At 36.5% G+C, this 25818-nt stretch overlaps 1 protein-coding gene across 9 annotated transcripts in view; it reads left to right on the forward strand.

Annotated features, from left to right (window-relative positions):
* The window catches only part of PPP1R12A (protein phosphatase 1 regulatory subunit 12A), a 164533-nt gene that overhangs the window by 68733 nt on the left and 69982 nt on the right, over nt 1–25818 (forward strand). For all 9 annotated transcript variants that reach the window (XM_025284411.2, XM_006075141.3, XM_006075140.3 and 6 more), the window contains exon 3: nt 20058–20176. In XM_025284411.2, coding sequence (XP_025140196.1) covers nt 20058–20176 — 119 coding nt within the window. The remainder of the gene's footprint in view (nt 1–20057; nt 20177–25818) is intronic.

The following is a 25818-nucleotide window of genomic DNA, read 5'->3' on the forward strand; positions in this document are numbered from 1 at the left end:
TTTGAACTGTGGTGTTGGAGAAGACTCTTGAGAGTCCCTTGGACTGCAAGGAGCTCCAACCAGTCCATCCTAAAGGAGATCAGTCCTGGGTGTTCTTCGGAAGGAATGATGCTAAAGCTGAAACTCCAATACTTTGGTCACCTGATGAGAACTGACTCATTTGAAAAGACCCTGATGCTGGGAAAGATTGAAGGTGAGAGGAGAAGGGGACGACAGAGGAGGAGATGGTTGGATGGCATCAGTGACTCAATGGACATGAGTTTGGGTAAACTCCGGGAGTTGGTGATGGACAGGGAAGCCTGGCCTGCTGCAGTCCAGGGGGTCTCAAAGAGTCGGACACGACTGGGCGACTGAACTGAACTGATTGACTGATTCTGGGAGTCTCTTTTAGTAATTCTTCGTATTTTTCTTTCTTCGTTCATTTCATGTACGTGTATACCCCAGCCCATCCTCCCACCCTCCATCTCCTCAGCCATGTATATTGGAGATATAGTGGTTGAAGGGAAAGGTAATGTTTGGTGAAATGAAAAGTGCTTTAGGAGTTTTAGAGGTTTTTTTGTGTTTTATTAAGCAATTTGAGTTTTATTACTGACTCTAATACTGACTGCACAACATCTTTTGACAATTTGTTTCCTCTTTCTGGGCTTTGATTTCTTTATGTGTAAAATGAAGGAGTCTCCCTGCCATTGTAAAACAATAGTGGTTATTAATAATTTTAATCATGATTTTTAAGTTTTTTATTCCTTTCTATTCTTTTCATGCTCAAGAAAAGGCTTGGATTTTATCTTCATGAAGAAAAATAGCTAATGTGTATTTATCTTCAGCTGTCCTTAATATTTGGTATGTAGGCTCTGGAGTCAACTAATGTGAATTATGAAGGCTTCCTCAACCAGTCTCTAAGGGTATGACCTTGAGCAAGTTGCTTAGTGTTTATAATCTTCAGTTTTCTCCTCTATAGAAAGGGATTAATATTTTCTAGGTTTGTTGTGAGGGTTAACTGATGTAACCCACCAAGCAGAGTTCCTGGCACATAGTTCCTGGAATATTCCATATGTACTAACTTTTGACCATTATCTTATTTATCTTTTCTGAGAAAATGAAAACTCAATTTCTTTCTTCATATGTTTAATCCTTGTATTTTGTTTTTTAATTCTGAGTTTGAAAAGACAATAATAATCTTTCTGAATAATTTCCTCATGTAGACTTGGCTAGTATCCCATTGTGTAAGTTGGGATGATTTTAAATCCAGCTAATCCTCAGACACGACTGAGCGACTGAACAATAATAAATCGTATCAAACTTAAACTGACCTAAAGAGAAAGGGCACTAGTTGTGTATGATAATACCTTAGAGACAGTAGAACAAAGAATGTGAGGTCACAGTTTAGTTTCTAGACAGTTAAGAATTTCGCATCTGGTCTCTAGCCTGGCAGGAACCTAGTGATTTAGATGAGTGATGGCTCTTTATATTCTGACTCGTAACTTATCTCACCTTTTCACCAAAGTAATTACTTTCAACTTCTCCCCGCTTTGAGTGAGGTGGAAATCTTAGGGGAAATGAAAAACAGGTTGTTTAATAATGCCTAGTCTCCAGAGTGGATTAGAGGAAGAATAAATGAAGTCAATTTGAGGAGTATAATGTTAATGGCTAGCTTATGCCTTGTTTTACTATATACTCATGGGTCATGTATTGAAATGTATGCATAAGAATCATTTTTTCTTGGGGGCTACTGAATTGGCTGTGTATTCTTGCCACCTCTTCTTAATATCTTCTGCTTCTGTTAGGTCCATACCATTTCTGTCCTTTATTGAGCCCATCTCTGCATGAAATATTCCCTTGATATCTCTAATTTTCTTGAAGAAGTCTCTTAGTCTTTCCCATTCTGTTGTTTGCCTCTGTTTCTTTGCACTGATCACTGAGGAAAGCTTTCTTATCTATTCCTGGAATGTGAAGTCAAGTGGGCCTTCGGAAGCATCACTACGAACAAAACTAGTGGAGGTAATGGAATTCCAGTTGAGCTATTTCAAATCCTGAAAGATGATCCTGTGAAAGTGCTGCACTCAATATGCCAGCAAATTTGGAAAACTCAGCAGTGGCCACAGGACTGGAAAAGGTCAGTTTTCATTCCAATCCCAAAGAAAGGCAATGCCAAAGAATGCTCAAACTGCTGCACAATTGCACTCATCTCACACGCTAGTAATGCTCAAAATTCTCTAAGCCAAGCTTCAACAGTACGTGAACCGTGAACTACCAGATGTTCAAGCTGGTTTTAGAAAAGGCAGAGGAACCAGAGATCAAATTGCCAACATTTGTTAGAACATCAAAAAAGCAAGAGAGTTCCAGAAAAAACATGTATTTCTGCTTTATAGACTATGCCAAAGCCTTTGACTGTGCGGATCACAATAAACTGTTGGAAATTCTGAAAGAGATGGCAATACCAGACCACCTGACCTGCCTCTTGAGAAATCTGTATGCCGGTCAAGAAGCAACAGTTAGAACCAGACATGGAACAACAGACTGGTTCCAAATCTGGAAAGGAGTATGTCAAGGCTGTATATTGCCACCCTGCTTATTTAACTTATATGCAGAGTACATCATGAGAAATGCCGGGCTGGAGGAAGCACAAGGTGAAATCAAGATTGCCAGGAGAAACATCAGTAACCTCAGATACGTAGATGACACCACCCTTATGGCAGAAAGCGAAAGAACTAAGGAGCCTCTTGATGAAAGTGAAAGTGGAGAGTGAAAATGTTGGCTTAAAACTCAACATTCAGAAAACTAAGATCATGGCATCTGGTCCCATCACTTCATGGCAAATAGATGGGGAAACAATGGAAACAGTGACAGACTTAATTTTTGGGGGCTCCAAAATCACTGCAGATGGTGACTGCAGCCATCAAATTAAAAGGTGCTTACTCCTTGGAAGAAAAGCTGTAACCAACCTTGACAGCATATTAAAAAGCAGAGACATTACTTTTCCAACAAAGGTCTGTCTAATCAAAGCTATAGTTATTCCAAGTCATGTATGGATGTGAGAATTTGACTATAAATAAGGCTGGCATTGATGCCTTTGAACTGTGGTGTTGGAAAAGACTCTTGAGAGTCCCTTGGACAGCAAGGAGATCCAACCAGTCCATCCTAAAGGAAATCAGTCCTGAATATTCTTTGGAAGGACTGATACTGAAGCTGAAACTCCAATACTTTGGCCACCTGATTCCAAGAACTGACTCATTGGAAAAGACCGTGATGCTGGGAAAGATTGAAGGCGGGAGGAGAAGGAGATGACAGAGGATGAGGTGGTTGTATGGCGTTACCGACTTAATGGACATGAGTTTGAGCAAGCTCCAGGAGTTGGTGATGGACAGGGAGGCCTGGCGTGCTGCAGTCCACAGGGTCGCAAAGGGTCAGACACGACGGAGTGACTGAACTGAACTGAATTGGCAGTGTTAATGCTCTGAATCATGTCCCCACAAGATTCATATGTTGAAGGCCTAGCCACAGAACACAGGAATGTGACTATATATATGGAGAGCCTTTTAAGAGATGATGAGGCCCTTATCATCTCTTAACCTGAGGCCCTTAGGGTGGGCCCTAATCCAATCTTAACTGTATCTTTTTGAGAGGAAATTTGGACACAAAAAATGACATCAAGGGCTTGCACACAGAAAAGACAGCATAAGGACACTGTAGAAGGTGGCAATCTGTAAGCTAAGGAGAGACTCCTCAGAAGAAACCAATCCTGTGAACACCTTGATCTTGACCTTCTAGCCTCCAGAACTATGAGAAAATGAATTTCTATTGTTTGATCCAGTTTGTCTGTGGTATTTTGTTATGGTAATGCTAGCAGTCTAATATAGGCAGTATAAAATTCTCACTGTTGCATCAAGTTGTTCTTCCCTAAAAGTTATAGTTCGATGTCATTAGACTGTAGAGTAAAAGCAAAGTTAAATATAATGACTTTTTTACATACTTGAACGATTATGGAGTCCAAGAAAATGTATTCAATTTAATTCAATTCAGTCTTAAGATGATCAGTTAATTATAACTAACCATTAACTATAACTGAATTATATATTTAAGTTATTATGTAGAAAGCATTGAAAATCAAATCCTGTGACTTGGCTTTTAATAACCAAGAAATAATAATAAAAGAAAGAATAGATGAAAGAATAATTAGATGAAAACATAGTTCTTTTTTATAGCCGAAACATTTTTGTAAGGGAAACTTCTTCATGTCTACTATTTGGTTACCCCTAGTACAAGTTTTATATGAAATCAGAATATATTCTTTATTCTTTCCCTTTATAATACTGGTTTTTAAAATAGTGAGTTGGTTTACTTACCTTCAGAAAGGACTAATTGATTTTGCGTGTTTATGTGTGTGTGTGATTTAAGTAACTTGAGGAGTGCATGCATTTAAGCATACTTGATGTATTTCAGTGTATTGCAGTTATTATCCGTACTGATGAGCAAATTGTACCATCTTTGATCAACAAGAGTCTCTTCATGTTGGCTTCTAAGATCTTGGGGTATGACCCAGTAAAATCATCTTTAAAAGCTTCATTGCTATTTAGTAGTATAAAAATGTTCCAGACACATCTTTTATATTTCTGGAATTGCCATTTCTCTAAAGAAACCTGTCCCTTTTATACTGGATTGGTCATTCTATCAAATTCAGCACCCACAGGGTCTCTTTCTTTAACCTCTTCTGTTTTTCCTCTGTATTTTCTTTCTCCCTTCTTCATTGCCAGGAACTATAGAATTAAAATAATACATAGTTACTAATTTGTTTCATTATATATTACACATACATTAGACTGCTTATAACAGTACCCCCAATAATCATAAGTACTGAAAGCAACTTGAAGTTTGGGATTTGGTTTTGTTTTTTGACAGGAGTGAGGAGGGTGACATTTCTTTTCGTCCTTATGGTATCCTAGTTGGAGTATACCATTGAATTACTGTGTGTGTGAAGTTACTTGGAATAGCACTTTACTGTGTGGCTGTGACACTAGCTATATATACCATTACGTTAATTGTTTACTTCTTTTTTAGAGTTTGTTTTTTTGTTTAATTTTGTTTGACCATTTACATAAAATACCAGGTCTAATGGCAATTACCACCCTATTTCCTATAGGTAACATTTAAAAATTTTATGTTTTATCCCAGTCTGTGTTTTAATGTGAGCATTATTCCTCCTTTGTAGATAAATGAAAAATTATCATATACTATTTCTCCACTTTTCTCTTTTCACTTAACAGTCTCTCCTGGAGACTACTATGTAGTGGGATATAGAGATACTTCTCATCGTTCTCTTTAGATTTAGTATTTTGTACTCCATTGTACAGTGTCATTGTGTTAATTCAGCTTGTCCTTCTTGATTGACCAACAAATGTTATTTTCTTGAATGACTATAACCTTTTCCTTGGCATTGTCTTTATTTTTTTTTATTCTTGCAAATTGTAAGAATTTTTGTTTATGTGAAAAACATTTCATAGTTGAATAATAAAACTTAAATGATTTGTTTTATTAACATCTTGGTTATTGATATGATTATAATCTTTTAAATTTCATCACTGTATTTTTTAGGCTTCCACCACAGATATTTAAGGAATGCTGTTATCTCAAGTAGCTCTAGTGTTTGCATTAAAATTTTCCAATAATAGAGAAAATTAGCCCTGTGTTAGGCTAGCATTATATGGTTTCATAGCATAGAGAATGAAATGTTGATTAATTAGTGCATTTAATATATTTTCCTTCATGTTTGGAGTAGCTTTGAAGACATTGAGGTTGAAGATCTCATATCATCATAAAATACTGGTGATGAGATTCAGTGACATTTTCATGGTCTTATTTACAGCATGGAAAAAGTTTCACTAGTTTTGTCATTTGATCATTAAAGAATCAACTATTTAAAGATATAATTTTTTAAAAATATTGTGGCTTATTTATATCATGTCTTTTCTTTTTCATTATAACTTTTATTTTATAAATATCCAACGGAATCTTCAAGACTTCTCTTGGCTTATCTTTCAAGATATATTCAGTATCTGACTATTTTGTCACCTCTTTCCTTTCTCCCTGATCCTGGACATTGTTGTTCTTCACTGGAATTATTGCAGTTGGAATCATTCTAGCCATAACCATGTTCTTCCCCTCATCTATTTTCTGCACAGCAGGCAGAATGATCCTTGTAAGATATTGTAATAGCATCACATTTTATTCAAAGCCCTTCACCCTCCAGTGGGTTTATAATGCATTCAAAAAATAGAGTTCTGGTTGCTTCGAGGCGATGGTGTGGCCCCCTGTTACATCTATGATGTCATTTCTCCACACTTCTCCACGCTCTCTTTTAGCCAAAATGGTCTTCTTTGCTGAGCCTTTAAACAAACTAGGCATCTTGCTTCATAGTCTGCACCTGCTGATTCCCCTGTCTGGAATTCAATAATGTTATTTTTGGTGAAAGAACCAGAAATTCTTACCAATTGTAATTAGCCCCCAATTAAAATAAAAAAAAAAAAAAAAAAAGAACTAGATGAACTGCATCACCACACCTATGAGAAGCATTATAATATTCCAGAGTTCAAGGTCAGGATGAGACAACTCTTTTTATTTTAACTGCTAAGTAATTGCTATTAACTCTAGACAGTTTACCAACTTCTCTGAACCTGTTTCCTCATCTATAAAGTGGAAATGTTAGCACTTATCCCTACTTTGTAAGATTATTGTGAAGATTAGATGAGATCATATTTATAAAACACTTGGCACAATGAATAGCACATATTTAATATCAGTACAGTTAGCTGAATTAGTTATTGTATTACTATTTTTGGTCACTACTTTTAGTGAAAAATAGCTAAACTCTTGGTTTTCCTGGATTATTTAATAAAACTATAATCTGATTATTTGCTCTTAGGGCAGACCTAGCTCAATGAGAGGAACAGGGGAGAGGGAAGTAGTCATTTTTCATATTTACTTTGATATATGGTTATTTGAGCTCCAAGAAGAGTTGGCAAGTCTATGCATTTCGGTTTACATATTTCTTATAAGAATGATGCATTGCTAGTGTAAACAGACCATGTATTTTGATTAAAAGTCTCAGAAGGTGAAATTGAATCTAAGAGCCTTTGAAAACAGTAAAATTTTATTTGTAGGATATTTATATCTTGCTATAATAATTATGAGGTGTATTTGCCCCAAACTAATATTTTCATATATGCTTCCCTGGTGGCTTAGCAATAAAGAATAATGCTTGAGACTCAGGGTTCAGTCCTTGGATGGGAAAGATCCCCTGGAGAAGGAAATGGCAACCCATTCCAGTATTCTTGCCTGGGAAATCTCATGGACAGAGAGCCTGGCAGGCTACAGTCTAGGGGGTCACAAAAGAGTCAGATACGACTTAGTGACTAAACAGCAACAACAATATTCTGATATATATTCTTATTGCCTTTTTTTTTTTAACTACTCTATGAACATATTCAGTTATTTCCGTTTCACAATCAGAAGTGGACCCTTATTCTCAAGACTCAAATTCTGATGTTCTTTCTGTTACATTATTACTGTCTCCTATAGTAGCGTTAGGGATTTTAAAAAGTAAAAATGACAGCCACTGCACCTAATCTTGAAGCTTACAGATACATACGAAGTCAGTACCAATACTAGATAGAAGAAATGGACCAAGAGATGTTCAAGGAACATTGAGGAAGAAGTGATCAATTCTCTTTAGACCATTCAGAGAAAGAAAGATTCCAGGGGAGGTGACATTATTAGATTAAACAATGGGCAGGTTTTTGTTTTTGTTTTTTTTTTGGAGTATAAGTGCTTTACAGTGTTGAATTAGTTTCTGCTGTACAGCAACATGAATCAGCTATATGTATATATAATCAGATTATATCTATCTATATATATATATACCCTCTCCCTTGTGAGCCTTTCTCCTACCATACCACCCCGCTTCACCCCTCCAGGTCATCATAGGGCACTGAGCTGAGCTCCCTGTGCTACGCAGCAGCTTCCCCCTATCCAGAGAGTAGCAGAATTTTTGCCTCTGGGAGTTGAGAACTATCTGAGAAAAGTCATATTCATAAATGGGAAATAACACATGGTTAAAGCTCTTTTAACTAACATCCACTCTATTACTAACATTTGCCATTTCTTATAACATATTGAATGACTGCCATAAAGTAATTAATATTGACCATTGTAACACGTAAACTACTTCTAATAAGCTCACTTCTGTTTCCACTAGTTGAATTACAAGCCTACTAAAAGTTAGTTGTGTGTGTTCTGGCCTATTAATGTCTATTTCCCTTGTTAGTGGTAATATACTTTAATTAGAGCACTCAAAACTGATGCAATGTGTACAAAAAAGAAAATTATTGCTAATGATTAACTATTTTGAAAAGCCTCAATAAAGGGAAAGTCCTGAAAATATAATTGCTCTTTAATTGGATGTGGGTGCAACAACTGAAAAATTGAAAGAAAAAAATATCTAGAAGGATTATATACTCAGATTGCATTTGTGTTGACTGCAAATGTTAGTTTCACTTTAAGACATTTTGATGTCTTAGTACATTAGGAGTATCATTTATGCAAGAAGGGGAGCGTGGATTTAAGTCATTGGAGACAATCTCCAGTATCGTCTATGTTGGAATAAATGTCTTGCATTTATTTATTTTTCACATATGTGATATGTTTTACTATTCCCTATTTTAATAATCTTTTCTGCTTAACCAAATCAGTGCTTGTCGTGATTGCATTGGATAACAGGCTTCTTTGGACCCGTAGTATTTTCAGGAGAGGAACATTAGTGTTTTATGGTGAGAGTAGCTAATAAGACAGGAAGAGGGAACTGGGGCTGTAGCACAGAGGAATTTGTGTGCCTTGCTAACTTTGACCTTTAATGGTGAGACATTTTTAGGAACATGATGGTTCTTTCCCTGTACTTTTAGAAAACAATTCTTGACAGATTAAAGAGTGGACAAGAGAGCCAGGGCAGTGGAAGTGAGCTTGGAAGTGGGGCAGATCTGAAAGAAATTTGGAAAATTAAATTAATAAGGTTTGGTGTGCTTGACTGGATTAGGTAGTAAGATGGGAAGAAAAATCAACAGTAGTGATAGTGCTGGTAATAGCTAATATTTGCTGAGCACTTTGAGTCACTGCTTAGAGTCTTTTTAACTGGATATAATTTTGGTCATCCTGACAATTACGTGAAAATATGTTGCTACCACTACCCTAACAGCCCAGATGCACAATTCTAAAACCCCAAAACTCTGAAAAATGACCAATTGTAAGATTGGTGTAGGCTCACTTGGCAGCAAACCATGACTAGACCTGATACGAGGCTATTTATAGTCTTTGTTTCTTCCCCACTTAAGCATTAATTTATTTTTGCAAAAATACCAATATGTTTGGTTATGGAGGACAGACTCAGACTCAGTAGGAGTGAGTTTGGAAAACTCAGTAGTTTTCCAAAATATGAAAAGTTTTGAAATTCGTGCTTAGATGAGTGATTGGCCCATATTGTAATTCTTATTTTATGAGTGAGGAAACAGAGAAATCACGCACAGTAATCGGCAGAGCTAGGATTTAAACCTAGACTGTCTTGTCAAGTCTGCACTACACTGTTCTGCCTCCGCTTGTAGCCTTTGTAATTGGTAAAAGGATGCCATTAAACTAAAGTAAGGAATTGAAGAGGAAGATTGAGGGAAGCAGAGGAAAGCATATAGTAGAATATGGATTTAAATAGGCCTAGTTTGAGATGCCAATTGAAAAGATGCAATAAGAAGCCAGGACTTTTTGGGGTATGTTTATAATGCGTATACTGAATTTCATCAAATCTGATTCCATCGTTGTAACAGAGTATAATTATTTTATATACCAACTTAAAAGGTTAAAAAAAATTATAACAGTGTGTATGGTTTTTGTTTTTAAGCACCTGGAGATGTTTTTTCCCCCCACACAGTATCATTCTTTATGCAGTTGCAGTGTCGTGGATGCAGCATTGCCAAAGAATATTTTCTTGTTGCCTTTGGGATTTTCTTCTAAGCCACTGACATTAATAGCATCATGCAGGTTTTGTTGGTGGTGCTTTCTTGACCTTACTACACGGTATCAACAAAAAATGTCAAACACCATCCAGGAAGGTATTTTTTAAGTTAATAATTAAGCTCAGTAAGTAAGGTATTAAAGGTATCAGTGCACATAAATCAGTTGAAGTGAAAACAGTAGGAATAGCTATGACTGGGTTACATAAAGACAGATAAAGATGGCCACGTTGTTATCTATTGTATGTATGATTTTAAGTTCAATTGATTGTAGATTTTAGCAATATTAAAATCTGGGGGAATTTACATCGTAGAATTATTATGCAATAAGTAGGATTTTTGCCTCTGGGAATTGGGAGATGCAGTAATAAAGTAGGACAGCAGTGCATGTAATTGATCTTAATAAACAAGTATGCATCTTTAAAGAAGTATCGTCACTGCTCTGGGGAATAATTAAATAAATAGTGAAGACAGAACCTTCAGAATTTCCTATATTTAAAGGTACTCTGCAAAGAGAAGAGAGGAATGTAAATACTTGCACACATTTTGAATTTGTTTTTATCCAGGTGCCTAGACAGTTGGAAAACAGTCCACTTCACAATAAATTCATTTCTCTCACATGTATTAGCCTGGTCTTCGCTATTGTATCTAGAGCATAACTGTGAAACCATGATGTCAGAAATTCAGTCAGGTATTTGTCAAGGTATCAGGACCACATTAATCCATGTTCAGTACAGTTCAGTTCAGTCACTCAGTCGTGTCCGACTCTTTGCGACCCCATGAATCGCAGCACGCTAGGCCTCCCTGTCCATCACCAACTTCCGGAGTTCACTCAGACTCATGTCCATCAAGTCAGTGATGCCGTCCATGTTATTGGACTAATAAGATGATTTACATATAAAAATAATACTTTCAGCTGAGGGATTTTGACAAATTGATTTTTTTTTTAAGATTGAAATTGGTAATGTTATAAACATTATAATTTCCTGACAGTTAAAAATGAGAATTTCTGTTTATGGGAAAATAGAATATATATGCTTTTCCCTATTCTTCCTGCTAAGTACAACTAAAAACCCTGCACATTATATATAAGATAACAAAGACTCTGAAAAGTGGAAAGAAGTCAGAACAACTTGGGATCTCAGGATTCAAGGAGTGATGCAGGAGTGGGTTTTTGGCTTTTCTCTTTGCCTCAGTGTACCACACTTCAAAACTGATAACAGTTTCCACACTGAGGAAACTGATAACCCAGAAACAACGGCGGCTGCACACTGCCTTCAAAGAGAGCTCCAACAAAGCGTAACCCTTTTAGCCAAGTACTAGGAGAGAGACACCCTAAAACCTTAAAAAAAAAAAAAAAAAAAAACCTACTCTTTACTCCACCAAATACTGCAAGAACCCAGTTCCCACACACACCCTCACTAGCACAGGCCAAGCAGGAAACATAGACTTCCAACATTACCAGGCTGGCACGAGGTGCCCTGGTACCCCCTGTTGTCATGATGTCAGATTAGGTGAGCTGCAGGGCCCGCTGAGACTTTCATCCTCATCAGATGGTTAACTGGCCCTCCCCTAATTTGCACTGGAGACCATGTGGGAAGCCTGGACTTACACCCCCACCTGGTAGTAAAAAGGAGCACCTCCACCTCCCCACGTAGGTGAAGTCAGAAGAGGTGTGGTAGAGAGGTTATACTTCCACCATTGCCCGTCAGTAAAGAGGCCTAACTCTCCCCTTGTGGTGTCAGTGGGAGCCGCATAGGGCATCATAGTGAGACACCCACACCTTCTCAGCCAGGAAGGTATCAGTGAAGGCTTGGGGAACCAGAGGTGACAGGGAGTTCCTCCATCTCTAGTTTCAGTGGAGGCTGAACTTCTACCCCTACCTTGTAATAATGAGATAGCCCCTTCCCATCTTTTCTGCTAGAGCAGGGCCAAAAACATCAGCAAACATACAAGATTTAAGCATGATCTGGACTCTTACAGTGCTCAAAGTGTCCAGATTTTAAATGAAAATTAATTGTCATACAAAGGAAAATCTCTAATTGAATGAAAAAGACAATGGAGACCAGCATTGAGATTACCGAGATATTAATCTTAAAATTATTTGACAAAGATTGTAAGAGCATCTATCACAAAAATGCTTCAACAAGCAATTACAAGTATGCTTGAAACAAATGAAAAAAAGTTGCAGCCAAAAAAAGTCTGCAAAGAAATATAAGATGAAGAATCAAATGGAAATTTTGGAATTGAAAAAATATAATAACTGAAATAAATAACAGATAGGCTTAACAGCAGAATGGAAGGGATAGAAGAAAGAACTGGTGAACCGAAAAACAGAACAATAGAAATGACCAAGATGGGCAACAGAGAGAAACTAGACTAAAATTAAATGAACAGAGCCTCAAGGGCCAGTGGGACTATACCAGAGAGCTCACATTTATGCCTTTGGAGTCACAGAAGAAGAGAGAGGGCATGGCTGGAGAAATGTTTAAAGAAATAATAAATAATAGCTAAAAACTTACTTAAACTTGGCAAAAGTATAAACCTACAGATTCAAGAAGTTTAGCAAATTTGAAACAGGATAAACCTTTCAGTTCTGAAAGCTAAAGACAAAAATTCGAAGCAATGAGAAATTAAGATTGGGGTGGGGGGGATTGAACTAAAACAGACATCTCTTCAGAAACATGGAGACCAGAAAGACGTGGCACAACATTTGTCAAGTGCTGAAGGAAAGAACTGTTAATTTAAAAAAAAACTTTCAGAAGTCCCAGGTCATAACTTTTGTTTAGATTCTTATTGTTACAATTATTTTCAGCTATTTTTTATTATGATAAAGAACTTTAAATATGAGATAGCAGAGTACATTCCCACTGAAGATGCATAAGGTTATTTATACTTATTTTATGATGTTGCTCAGAGACTTCAGAAGTAAATGCCATTTGTTTTTGAAGTTAATGTTCTACTTAACCATCTTTGAAAAGTTCATGTAGCTTAATTTTCGTAATTTCTGTCTCATTGGATGGTTTTGAGTGATTCATTTGAATTTTCAAGAAACAATTATTTAAGTGGTTTTCTGACTGTTTTGTTTCTTTCAATTGTGATAGAAACGTAATATTGAATTTTAATAATGCTGCTGCTAAGTCACTTCAGTCGTGTCCGACTCTGCGACCCCATAGATGGCAGCCTACCAGGCTCCTCCATCCATGGGATTTTCCAGGCAAGAGTACTGGAGTGGAGGTATATTCATATTTTTTTTGCTACAAATCCTAATAGACTTTTTTCATCTTGCAGTACTAAAACTCTACCTGGTAAACACTAATTTCCCCTCCTCACTCCCCTTGTTCCTTGATAACTATCTTCCTCTCTGCTATTTTTATGATTTTGTCAACTTTAGACATTTCATGAGTGGAATCATTCAGCGTTTGGCTTTTTGTGACTAGTTTATTTTGCTTACTGTAATGACCTTGAGTTCATCTATGTAACAGAACTTTTTTCTTTAGGCTACACTGACATTTCGATTTTTTAAAAATTCATGGATTGAATACATGAAAAATCTATATATTGGTTAAAACAACCTCTTGATACTAGTTTTTCTCCAGTAAATAACAATGTACGTTATTCAGTTCTTGCTGATGAAATTTCTGTCTCTAATCACTGTGTTTTCATTAGCTTCTAATTTAAAGATAGAATTTTAAAACGAACTATTTCCCTTTCTCAAGCAGTCTCTTCTGTAGTTTGGCTTTTGACAAAACTCAGAATCCAAGATAATTAATAGAATCCATCAAATTTGTCGTTCAAATTCCGTTGACACCGAATCATTCTAACCAAGATAGAATCCTACCCATCTAATATACCACATCCAAGTTGCATACAGTAACTTGATTAACAATTTTACACCTTTTATTAGATTTTTAGATTAACGCATAAGCAGTAATTTTGTACACTTTGGATCATATCTTGATTTTGAGGTTTATTGATTATCCAAAATTATTTATTGACTTACAACTGTTAGATTAGCATAAATCTCAGTAAACCTAGCAGTGAATCCACCGTTTTTCACTCCAATAATATATAATGATTTTAATCATTCAGTAGGTGGCATCTCCTAGGTTTCCCTGTGGCTCAGGCAGTAAAGCGTCCGCCGGTAATGTGGGTTCGATCCCTGGGCTGGAAAGATCCCCTGGAGGAGGAAATGACTCTCTTGCCTGGAGAGTCCCCATGGACAGAGGAGCCTGGCAGGCTACAGTCCATGGGGTCGCAGAGTCAAACATGACTGAGCAAGCCTGCCCCCTTCCCTCTTTTTTAAACGCCGAAGTGTTCTAAAAAGTCACCTGTCTGAGAAATAGCCTAGTATTCTGACTTCCACTTTGGGACTCCTATGTGAAATCTTTGTTGTTGTTGTTGTTTTTCCTTCCCCCTCAAGAAATCTTAAATATAGTGTGTTTTCCTAATCAGGAGTCCCATGAGCTGCTTATAATACCCAGCCTTTTTTGTTCTGAAGGAAATCTAGCTGTCTGTTTTCAGTATCTCCAAGGGTCCCACAAAGTGAATTTCTGGTATTCCAGATCGCCATTATTTTGTTTCACATTATCTTAAACATTGCTTTCTGAATGTGATGATTTCTCATGATGTGATAAAAGATAGAATTTTAACTTTATTTTTAGACATCAACTCATTTAAACATAATGCAACCCTGTAAGTTATCTATAAACTAGGTTTCAAATGTTTTAAGTTAATGAATATCACACAGCTGTCAAGAAACTAAAGTGGGAATCACACCCAAAGTCTGCAGAATTTAAATGTTTATGCTTTTTTTCCTCACCAAACCAATCTTTGAATGATTTTTTTCTGATTATTCATGGTAATAAATAAGAATGCCATGAGGTTTATTTATTGATTGACATACCTCTTTTAAAATTTACATGTGCAAATAATAGTTTAAGAGTGCTAGAGAGATTTGTGAATTGTATACATACATATTTATACCTAAACTTTTGGCTTAGGGATTGCTCCAGGGCCTACTTCCTGCCAGCAGTTTTCAGAGCTTTACTCTTGTTAGTTTCCCTTAAAATCCTTCCTGTTTATATAAATTTTAGATCGACTCTTTTTTGACTTTGACCTGGTATCTCCTTGAGACTCTGCTTCCCTCTGCTGCAAGCACTGCAGCCACTCTGAGCGTCTTCCTTTTATTCTGTCTTTACATCTCATGAATGATTTTTAATACCTAGGCTAAATATAGATGGCTCAACTATAAAGAATCCACCTGCAATGCAGGAGTCACAGGAGACACAGGTTTGATCTCTGGGTCCAGAAGATCCCCTGGAGTAAGAAATGGCAACTCACTCCAGTATTCTTGCCTGGAGAATCACATGGACAGAGGAGCCTGGCAGGCTACAGTCCATAGGGTCACAAAGAGTTGGACACAGCTGAAGCGACTTAACACGCATGCAAGCAAAATATAAGTGGTTTTATTTAAATATCTGATTGTTTGAGATTTTGCCCAGCAGAATGCTTACATACTCTCCTGGAGCATAGTAGTTACTATTGCACTAATATCTTTTTTCCCCCTCCAGATTTATTAATTTATAGTATATAAATATTCTTCAGTACTTTGATTTTTTTATTGGAGGATAATTGCTTTACATTGTTGTGATGATCTCTGCCATACATCAACACGAATCCGTCATAATTATATATATATATATGTTTATATATGGGCTTCCCTGGTGGCTCAGAGAATCTGCCTGCATTGCGGGATACCCGGGTTTGATCCCTGGGTCAGGAAGATCCCCTGGAGAAGGAAATGGCAACCCACTCCAGTACACTTGCCTGGAAAATTCCATGGGCTACAATCCATAGGGTCACAAAGAGTCGGACACGACTGAGCAACTTCACTTTCACATATATTTATATCCCCTCCTCCCCCCAACCTACCCCTCTAGATCATCACGAGCACCAAGCTGCGCTCCCTGTTATACAGCAGTTTCCTGCTCGTTACCTGTTTTACACACGATAGTATGTATATGTTATTCATTACTTTTATATTACGACTTTAAAGACTGTGCAACAGAAAAAGTTGCTTCAATTCACATGTGACTTCTGTTTGTAGACGTCCTGTGAACATCATAAAAATGAAACATTACTTCATATAAGGAGAAATGCTTATAACATGTTATTAAGTCTAAAAATACCAGGCTGCAAAATGGCATGGTAGCCACTCTTGTGGTCTGATATACGTACACAAAATGAACTTGCTGCCGAAAACTAGGATAACAAATGCCACTCCCTCCCCCCCACCTCTGGAAAAATCCCCACTAATACAAATCTCTCCTAATGCGGGACTTTCCTGGTGGTCCAGTGGTTAAGACTCCATGCTTCCAGTGCGGAGGGTGCGAGTTCAATCCCTGGTTGGGGAACTGAGATCCCAGGTGCCGTGAGGCATGGATAAAAAAACAAAGCAAAACCCTCCTAATGTTACCTCTGTTAACTTTATGGTATACATTATTTCCTTCTTCTCTCTTTCTTTTTCTGTCTGTCTTATAAAAGTTATATCTCCACATACATATTCATACCTAGTTGGGAAAATCCTTCTTAAAGCAAAAGGTTGACAGACCTGACTTCATATAACCTTTAAACTTCACTCATAACAGAATACTGTCAGAAATATTTTTTTAATGTAGTGACCATATAGTAAATGTAGTGTAATGTAAATGTAGTGACAATATACTTGCAACATGTCTATTAGAAGTAGGGAATAACTTAGTTTTTTGTGAATCATTAATTAGTATAGCCATCCATACAAATTAAAAATTTCAGTTTATCATAGATACCTTCCTCGCCCTTGCTTCTTATATCCAGCTGATCTTTAGGATCTCCTAGATATCTCTGGAATTTATCTATTTCCTCCATCAAATTCAAACTTCCAACATAATTTTTCTCTACTGCTGCAGTAGCTCATTAGCTGGTATGCCTACTTTCTTTCTCCATTCTATTTGTTTTCCATACTGCACAAAGTGATCTTTTTGAAACACATAAATGATCATTTAAGGATCTTACGAAATAAACAGTAACTTCGGGGTGTACATGACAGAAACTATGTAGAGATTGATTAATTCTTTTTTAGTTACTCCCAGGAAAATGAACCAGGCCCTTGTCTAGCCATAGTCCATAGGGTTGCAGAGTCAAACACTGCTGAAGCCATTTAGCACGCACACAAGCACTTGTCTAGTCATACACGTTTCCTGTCACAGGGTTTGGTTCTGGCACACACACTCCTTCCGTTACTTTTGCTGCTAGTACCTATATATTCTTCAGGGAATCCTTTCCTGACCTTACTAAATCAAAATTCTATTAATTCACTTATAGAGATAAAAGTCTCTGTCATAAGGCGTCAAAGTTTTACATTAATTTAGATAAATAATCTAGCTCTCTTTCTAGATTATAAAATCATTGAGGGGAAGCTCTGCATCTGTTTTTGTTTGCTATTGTATTCTGACATGTAACAGAGTGCTCAATACATAGTAGGCACTTGTCTTAGCTTTGACTGCTGTAAGAAAAATGCTATAAACTAGGAGGCTTAAATGGCAGGCATTTGTTTCTCACAGTTCTGGAGACTAGAGAGTTTAAGACACACAATTCTGTGTCTTGGGAGGGCTCCTTTCCTGGCTTGGAGGCGGCTGCCATCTTGCTGTGTACTCAATGTAGAGAGACAGTGAGCTCTATTATTTTCTTTAAAAACATTAATCTCATCATGGATTCTCCAACCTCATGATCTGATCTGTACCTAAATTTCCTTTCCCAAATCCTGTCTCCTAATAGCATGACGTTGGTAGTTTGGGGTTTCAACATGAATTTTGGAGGAATACAAAGTCACTCAATCTATAACATCCCATAAGTGTTTGTTGAATTAATGCAGACATTAAAAATAAAAGTGAAAGATGTAAATGGAAAGTTCACAAAAGGAGAAAATACAAATGCTAGTAAACATAACCAGATGCTTTCAACCTCCTGTGTAGTCAGGAAATAAAATGATGATAAGGTGCTTTATTCTCATCACACTGAGAAAAATTTTAAAGATTGATAATGTCAAACGTCCATTTAAGAACACATCCATTAGCAGGATAGTATTAAAAAAATTGATCCAGTCATATCGTGAAATATTTTTCAGCTATTAAAAGGCAAGTGTTGCATTCTAGTGCATTTAAAGTAATCCCATTAATTTTGTTTTACAAAGAGAACCTCAAAAGTAACTATGTATATTTGTTTATATACAAACATATAAATTTATAGAAAACTGCAGATGGTGATTGCAGCCATGAAATTAAAAGACGCTTACTCCTTGGAAGGAAAGTTATGACCCACCTAGATAGCATATTCAAAAGCAGAGACATTACTTTGCCAACGAAGATCCATCTAGTCAAGGCTATGGTTTTCCCAGTGATCATGTATGGATGTGAGAGTTGGACTGTGAAGAAAGCTGAGTGCTGAAGAATTGATGCTTTTGAACTGTGGTGTTGGAGAAGACTCTTGAGAGTCCCTTGGACTGCAAGGAGATCCAACCAGTCCATTCTAAAGGAGATCAGTCCTGTGTGTTCTTTGGAAGGAGTGATGCTAAAGCTGAAACTCCAATATTTTGGCCACCTCATGCGAAGAGTTGACTCATTGGAAAAGACTCTGATGCTGGGAGGGATTGGGGGGAGGAAGAGAAGGGGATGACAGAGGATGAGATGGCTGGATGGCATCACTGACTCTATGGACGTGAGTCTGAGTGAACTCTGGGAGTTGGTGATGCACAGGGAGGCCTGGTGTGCTGCTATTCATGGGGTCGCAAAGAGTCGGACACGACTGAGGGACTGAACTGAACTGAACTGAACTGGAAAGATCCTTGCCATGCTATTGATAGTGTTTATCTCTGAGAGGGAACATGACAATAAAAGAGGTATAGAGTTTTTTCTTTTTTAAAAACTCTGTGGGCTTTTTTTTTCTTATTCACTGTTTTTATAATGCATATATTGTCATGTAGCCTATAAAAACAAATAAGGGCAGATTGATTTAGGGATATGAGAAAAAAAGAACCATTCTTTACATAAAGAAAAGTAAAATCACGGATGCCAAAAGAACATGGTTTAGTCTGGAACTACAAACAGTTTCATATTATTGGAGTCTAAAATGTGGAAAGAAGAGTACGAGGCTGAAAAAAAGATAAAACCAGATCAATAAGGGCCATGTGTGTTTTCTCCTAGCATGGACAGCATTCTGAGACTCTTTAATTGAAAATTGACTCCAGTCATGTCAAATAGATGATTCTGGAAGATATGCAGTTTGTTTAGTGAATGAGATTCATAACCATCTGAATCCCTTGATTCCTTTCACAGGTGTGATGAAGCATGTGAATCTGTTCTTAGTATTGTATTTCAGATGCATAAAATAGTGCAAATTATGTATTCTTCTTCAGTAACACATTAAAAAGACCTCCTAGTTGATCTGCTAATTACCTTAATTTCAAAATAGTGATGAGCATGAACAGTATTTTAAGATATCTGTACCAGCTGAATGACTTTCTGCATTATATTCATGAGTCTTGGGTTAGGAACTTTTGCTTTATGGCATGAGACTGGGAGTGTGAAGATCAGTTAGGGAACTAGTCAATATGGAGATAATGAAAAATCTTAATGGAGACAGTCTGAAATAATCCTATGAAAGATTTCATAATTGTTTTAAAATATTTGTGATATTTTAATGACATTTTTGTATTAGTATTTGTACAGTATTAATATAAGTGTTTGTATTAGTATTGTATTAGTGTATTCCTTACAGAAAAATTAGGAAATACGAAATTTTAAAAAGAAAAGAAAGCATGCTTTATGGTAGTTTCTTAAAGCTTACATAATGCCTATGCTTTCCTTTGTTTTTATTGCTGCTCTTGCATAGAAGCTTACCTCATTAGCTGTTCATTTAGTCTTATTTCAATGATACCATCATTGCTTAACTCTCTTCTCTTTAATTCTGCAGGTTTTTGATTGGTCAGGGAGCACATGTAGGAGCTGTCAACAGTGAAGGAGACACACCTTTAGATATAGCTGAGGAGGAGGCAATGGAAGAGCTACTGCAGAATGAAGTTAATCGGCAAGGTAGTGTAAAGCAGCCTAAACGGAAAGCATGTTTAAAACTGTCTTGTGTAAAGTATGATACTTTTTCAATAAATAATTGTTGACATTGAAGGACAGTTATAATTTGAGTGTGAAAAACAGTTTACTTAATAATATGTTCAGTAAGGTTCTACTTGAACAAGTGTATGATTCTTAACTCTACATCTTTTTAATATTTTTCAAGTTGAAAAAAGTACATTGTAAGTGGTAGGATCAGGCATAAAGTTACCTGTCAATAAAAGCTTTGGAGATAAGTAAAACAGACAAAGAAGAAAGGAAGTGTACAGGGTGAACAAGACACATTTAAATAGAACGATCAAGAAGTCCTCACTGGTAAGGATGTATTTAAGCTAAGGTCTTCTCCAGGCGATGGAGCGAATCATACAGGTCTGGGGAAAGAGCACTGCATACCGTGGGAGCAGTGAATTCGTGGATGGAAGGACGCCTGATGCTTTCAGAGGAGCAGTGAGTGAGACCTGTGTGACTGAAGCAGACAGAACGTGGAAGAGGCTGGAAGGAGATGAGATCCCAGAAGGAGCAGTGGACCACATCACTCAAGGCCATGTGGGCCACTGGAAGGATTTTAGCTTTTAATCTGAGTGAAATTGGGGGTCAGTGGAGAGACTGAGATTAGAGGAGTGACATGATCTGATTTATTGTAGAAAGGGTCTCTGGGGCTGCTGTGTTGAGAATGGATTGTAGCAAGGTAAGGGCAGCAGTAGGGGAACGGCAAGGGGAGAAGTAGGGTGGTAGTAGACAAAGTGAGGAGAAGAGTGTGGGTTTTAGATATATTGTGAAGATTTGACCAAGAAGATCATTGCATGATTAAAAGTAGGGCATGTAAGAAGAAGGCAGGGAAGATTCTAAGGTTTTGGTTTGAGCAACTAAATGGGTGAAGTTTTTATGAGAGATGTGAATATTGTGGAAAAAGTAAGTTTTATATGGAAAGGTTCAGGGCTTCATTTTTTAGACATGTTAAGTTTGTTTTGCCTGCTAGATATCCAGGCAGTTGAATATGTTAGTAGAGAGAGGTACAAGCTAGAGATATGCATTTGGGAGATGTCAATTTATAGTGATAGATGATTGCTTATGGATAGAATTTCTTTTAGGAGTGATGAGTGTTCCAAAACTGATTGTGGTAATGGTTGCACAACTCTGCAGATTTACTAAAAACCACTAAATTGTTTTCTTTAAATTGTGTGAATTATATCTCAATAAATATAAAGCAGTTCCTCTTCTGGGCACATAACCAAAGAATTAAAAGGAAAGTTTCAAAGAGACTTTTATACACCCATGTTTATAGCATTATTCACAATAACTAAAAGATGGAAGAAAACCAAATGTTCATCAATGGGTGAGTGAATAAACAATATATAGTATATACTTACAGTGAAATACTGTTCAGCATTAAGAAGGAAATTCTGACATACGCTGTAGCCTGGTTGAACCTTGAGAGCATTATGCTATGTGAAATAAGGCAGTCGCAAAAGGACAGTTACTGTCTGATTCCACTTACATGAGGTACCTCAAGTACTGAAAATCCTAGAGAAAGTGGAATGATGGTTGTCAGGAGTTGGGAGGGGGTGGGAATGGGGATTTGTTGTTTAATTAGCACAGTGTTTCAGTTTTGCAAGATGAAAAGTGTTCTGAAGATTGAGCAACAATGTAAATGTACTTAACATTGCTGAACTGTCTACTTAAAATGATTATTAAGATAGTAAATTTTATTAAGTGTATTTTACTTCCGTTTTTAAAAAACGTGTATATAAATTACTGTGATTTCCACTGTAGTATTATGTCTAGGCAGTGATTGAATGAGTATTATCAGAAAAGAACTATGTTGTATAAGATATGGAGTATTGGTTTAGAGAGGGCTGAGTATTGCGGAAGTGTGGTTCATTAAATAAAAGCAAAGAAATAGAAGCTAAGTGAAAATAAATTTTTGTTTCTTGGGATTGGGAAAATTCATAAGGACTACCTGGTTGCTTTGGGGCTTCCCAGGTGATGCAGTGGTAAAGAATCCACCTGCCAGTGCAGGAGACATGAGAGACTCGGGTTCAATCCTGTGGTGGAGAATCCCCTGGAATAGGAAATGGAGTAGGAAATAGTACTCTTGCCTGGAAAATTCCATGGACAGAAAAGCCTATTGGGCTATCATCCATGGGGTCACAAAGAGTTGAACATGACTCAAAACACACACACTTCTGGCTGTTCAAAAAACAAATCTTGGGCCCTAAAACTGAGGAACTATTTAAATGCTTAAATAGAGCTGAAGCATTGTAACAAGTAGCTAAAGGTACCTGGAGTCCAGAAGAAACAAGGTCCATGTTACAACAGTAGTCATAAACTAGAGCTTGTAGAAATCCACAGAAGAGCTTCGAACAGTTCTGTCCTAAGCGCGTGATTTTGGAGTAATGGGATAGTCAAGACTTGAAGAAACCGCAAGAGTGGGTATAAAACACCACAACCTAGAAGGAAAGAGTACCTTATCTGTCCATCTTGCCCTGATTAGTGCCCAGATAGATAGCAACTGGGAAAGGCATGGAGATGTACTGAAAACTTCTTGTCTTTAGTTTCTTTCTATATAAAGGAAACCGTTAGCAAGGCTGATTTTAGTTGTAATGATTCATTCAATTTTGATTAATGTGCCAGCATATTTGTTTTGAGTGCTGGGTATTTAAACAAAAAAACGGAACAAACGTTGCTCTTGAGGATCTCACAGGGTGGTGGAAGTGACAGCTCCTTTAACAGAGCTTTACAGTGTTGTGCGCTAAAACATAGGCAGGAGCAGAACGGTGCGGGAGAGCAGGAAAGGCTGTGACTGACTGCTTTCAGTAGCTGGAGAGGACATTTGAGAGGGAGTTTGCTTGGCAGAGAAGAGGCATGATGGACAAAAAAGGCATGTCAGAAGAGGGTATCAACAAGTGCAAATAAAAAGGGATCAGAAACATAGCAAATGCAGAAACTTCACTAGAATTGGAAGGGAGTAAGAAAATCAACATGGAATTAGTGTGAGATTGAGACTTGAAAAGATTAGACTAGAGCCAGATGGTGGACATCTATTTTGTAGGCATTAGACAGATGAAACGAAGATCCCCAGCAGGAAATTAACCTGATTGGATTTAGTGTTTAGTAATAAAGCTGGTGGTAATCTGGAGGATGAACTCAAATGGGGAATACATGGTGGCATGCCTTCCCTGAGGAAGACTCTTCACTTAATCTAGGTGAGAGACCAGTAAGGCCAAAGTAATTATATTTAAGGTGGAAGAGAGCAAAGAGCCAGGGTTGTTTTCAGAAAATATTAAGGTAAAATTAAAACAGCTTGGTGAGTAATTGAATATGGAGTTGAAGGAAGAATTGAGGCCAGCTAATTTGCCTCCTGAGATTTCCAGTTTAAGAAGTGATTATTGGGTGAATTCACACAAAAAGGTGGAACAAAGCAGGAACAAATTTAGAACGTGCATGAGTTTGTTTTGAGATGTATTGAATTTGTGGTTGCTAAAGCGCATCTGAATGGCAGTGTTCAGTGCCATGTTGGAATCTAGGCAATGTCAGGATGGAAAATGTAAATCTGGAAAAATAATAGATGAGAAATTCTGGAAAATAATATATAATATGACCCTGAAACTGAAAGTGAAGCACTGATAGTAAAAATAAAAGCTGCCTCTTTTTTAAATATCTAAATACTAGTTATTGAGCAGAAGACTTTACATGAATTATTTCATTTCATCCTTAGAGCAATTCTACAAGGTTAATAGTGCTGTCACTGCATTTTATAGATGAGAAAAGGAGATTCAGAGATTTGCCCAGGGTCAAACAGGTAGAAAGTGGTGCTGTGTGTGGTTCAGTCCCAAACAGTGTAACAGATACCTTGCGCCCCACACTCTTCATCACAGTACCACACTGTACTCTATTAGGAATGTTTCCTAGAAATATTTCCTGATGTTCATTTATTCATGGGAATAATAAATGGGAATACAGGATTTATATAATATAACTTTATTCCAAAGGAAAAAGATAGGGGCATCTCTCTCTATCAGTAGCGTTGAACAGTTTATAGAAGGAGCCTCCTAAATATATCACTAGTAATGACAAGATTTCTCAAATTATTTATCCTGATATGAAAGTTATTATTTAATATTTTAAAATTCTTTAATCATTCTTTTGGCTCTTATTTCTTGTTCTAATATACATGATTAACAACTAGTCATGCTTAAGTAAATTTCCTTTGAAAGTAGTAAGAATTGAATAGTAGATGAAAATCAGTATTTCTGATGTATGTTTTAAAGTAATTATCTTTATTTAGCTTGGAATACAAGTCAATTTTTGCACCTCTTATCTAACCAAATTCCAATTCAGTTTTATGTTTTCTTACCTAAGAGAATTGACTAACATTTTCTTATAAGCTAACATTTTCTATTTCTTAATAGTACTGACAGATGGTAAATAGTCTAGTCACTTTATTTTATCATACCCCTTTTAGTTCAGTATACAGTGTTTTCATTGTTTAAAAGTTTTGCAATTATAGGTAAACTAAAGACCAGTAGGTGAATTAAAGACCAGTAAAATGCTTTATAGGATCTTTTCCCTATTAGTCCACAAGGCAATAAAAGAGAAGCAGAACCATAGACTTTTAGAACTGATCATGATAATTAACACCTTACTGCTTATTCCTCTTCTAAATTCTTCACATATATTAATTAATTTAATCCTCACAACAACATTGTGGATAGTTACTTTGATTATTCCTAACTCACAAATAAAGAAACTGAATGCTAGTGTGGATTGTGTCTTGCTCAAGATGACAGAGCTAGTAAGTGGCAGATCAGGGATTGAAACCAAGCAGCGTAGATTCAGGTCTGTGTTCTTAACTCATTATACTAATATTGAAAGAAGTTATGGCTGTCTGAAGGTTACTAGCCTAGTTAAAATACTGGAATTAGAAAGCAAGTATTGTTCTCTCTATATATATATATTCTATATGTATATATTTATATTGTCTGATGAGGTTTAAAAAATACGTAATTGTCCATCGCTCTAATCATTGGTATTTTTTAAAAGATTTTAAAAGGAAAAAAGTGTTGTTAGGTTTTTTGGTAACTGAATTTACTTAAACATAAATTTCCCTTCTCATATACTTAAATTTTAGACTTGAGTTGTTTTTATATATAATTTATATAAAGGCACAATTTGGTGGCAACAGAGCGTAATTGCTTTGTAATAAGGTAAAGATAGCATGAAATTAGATAAATCCAGAAGTAAAAAGTAGATATTTATTTATTTCAAGTCCAGGGGAAATTTAGAATAATAAAAGATAGTAATAGTCAAGCTGTTTAAGATGGTAAAGAGAAAAGGGATAAAGATAATAAATAGGTTCATGTTTTAAAAGACATAGTTTAAAAAAAAAAAGCATAAGAAAATAAATCAGTCTGAGAAAAGGCTTTTAGTAGAAAGATTATTCTTAATGTATTAGAGTTGCAGCCTTATAATTTCTTTTATGAATAACATTAGAAGACATCTTCAATAAGATGGGCTGATTATCTTTTGATAGGAAATTTATAATGTAAAATTGATTTTTTATAGAAATGGTGATGCTTTGTAACTAATAGGTTTTATTTGTTCTA

The sequence above is a fragment of the Bubalus bubalis genome, chromosome 4 (assembly GCF_019923935.1).
Source record: "Bubalus bubalis isolate 160015118507 breed Murrah chromosome 4, NDDB_SH_1, whole genome shotgun sequence".
Taxonomy (NCBI): Eukaryota; Metazoa; Chordata; class Mammalia; order Artiodactyla; family Bovidae; genus Bubalus; species Bubalus bubalis.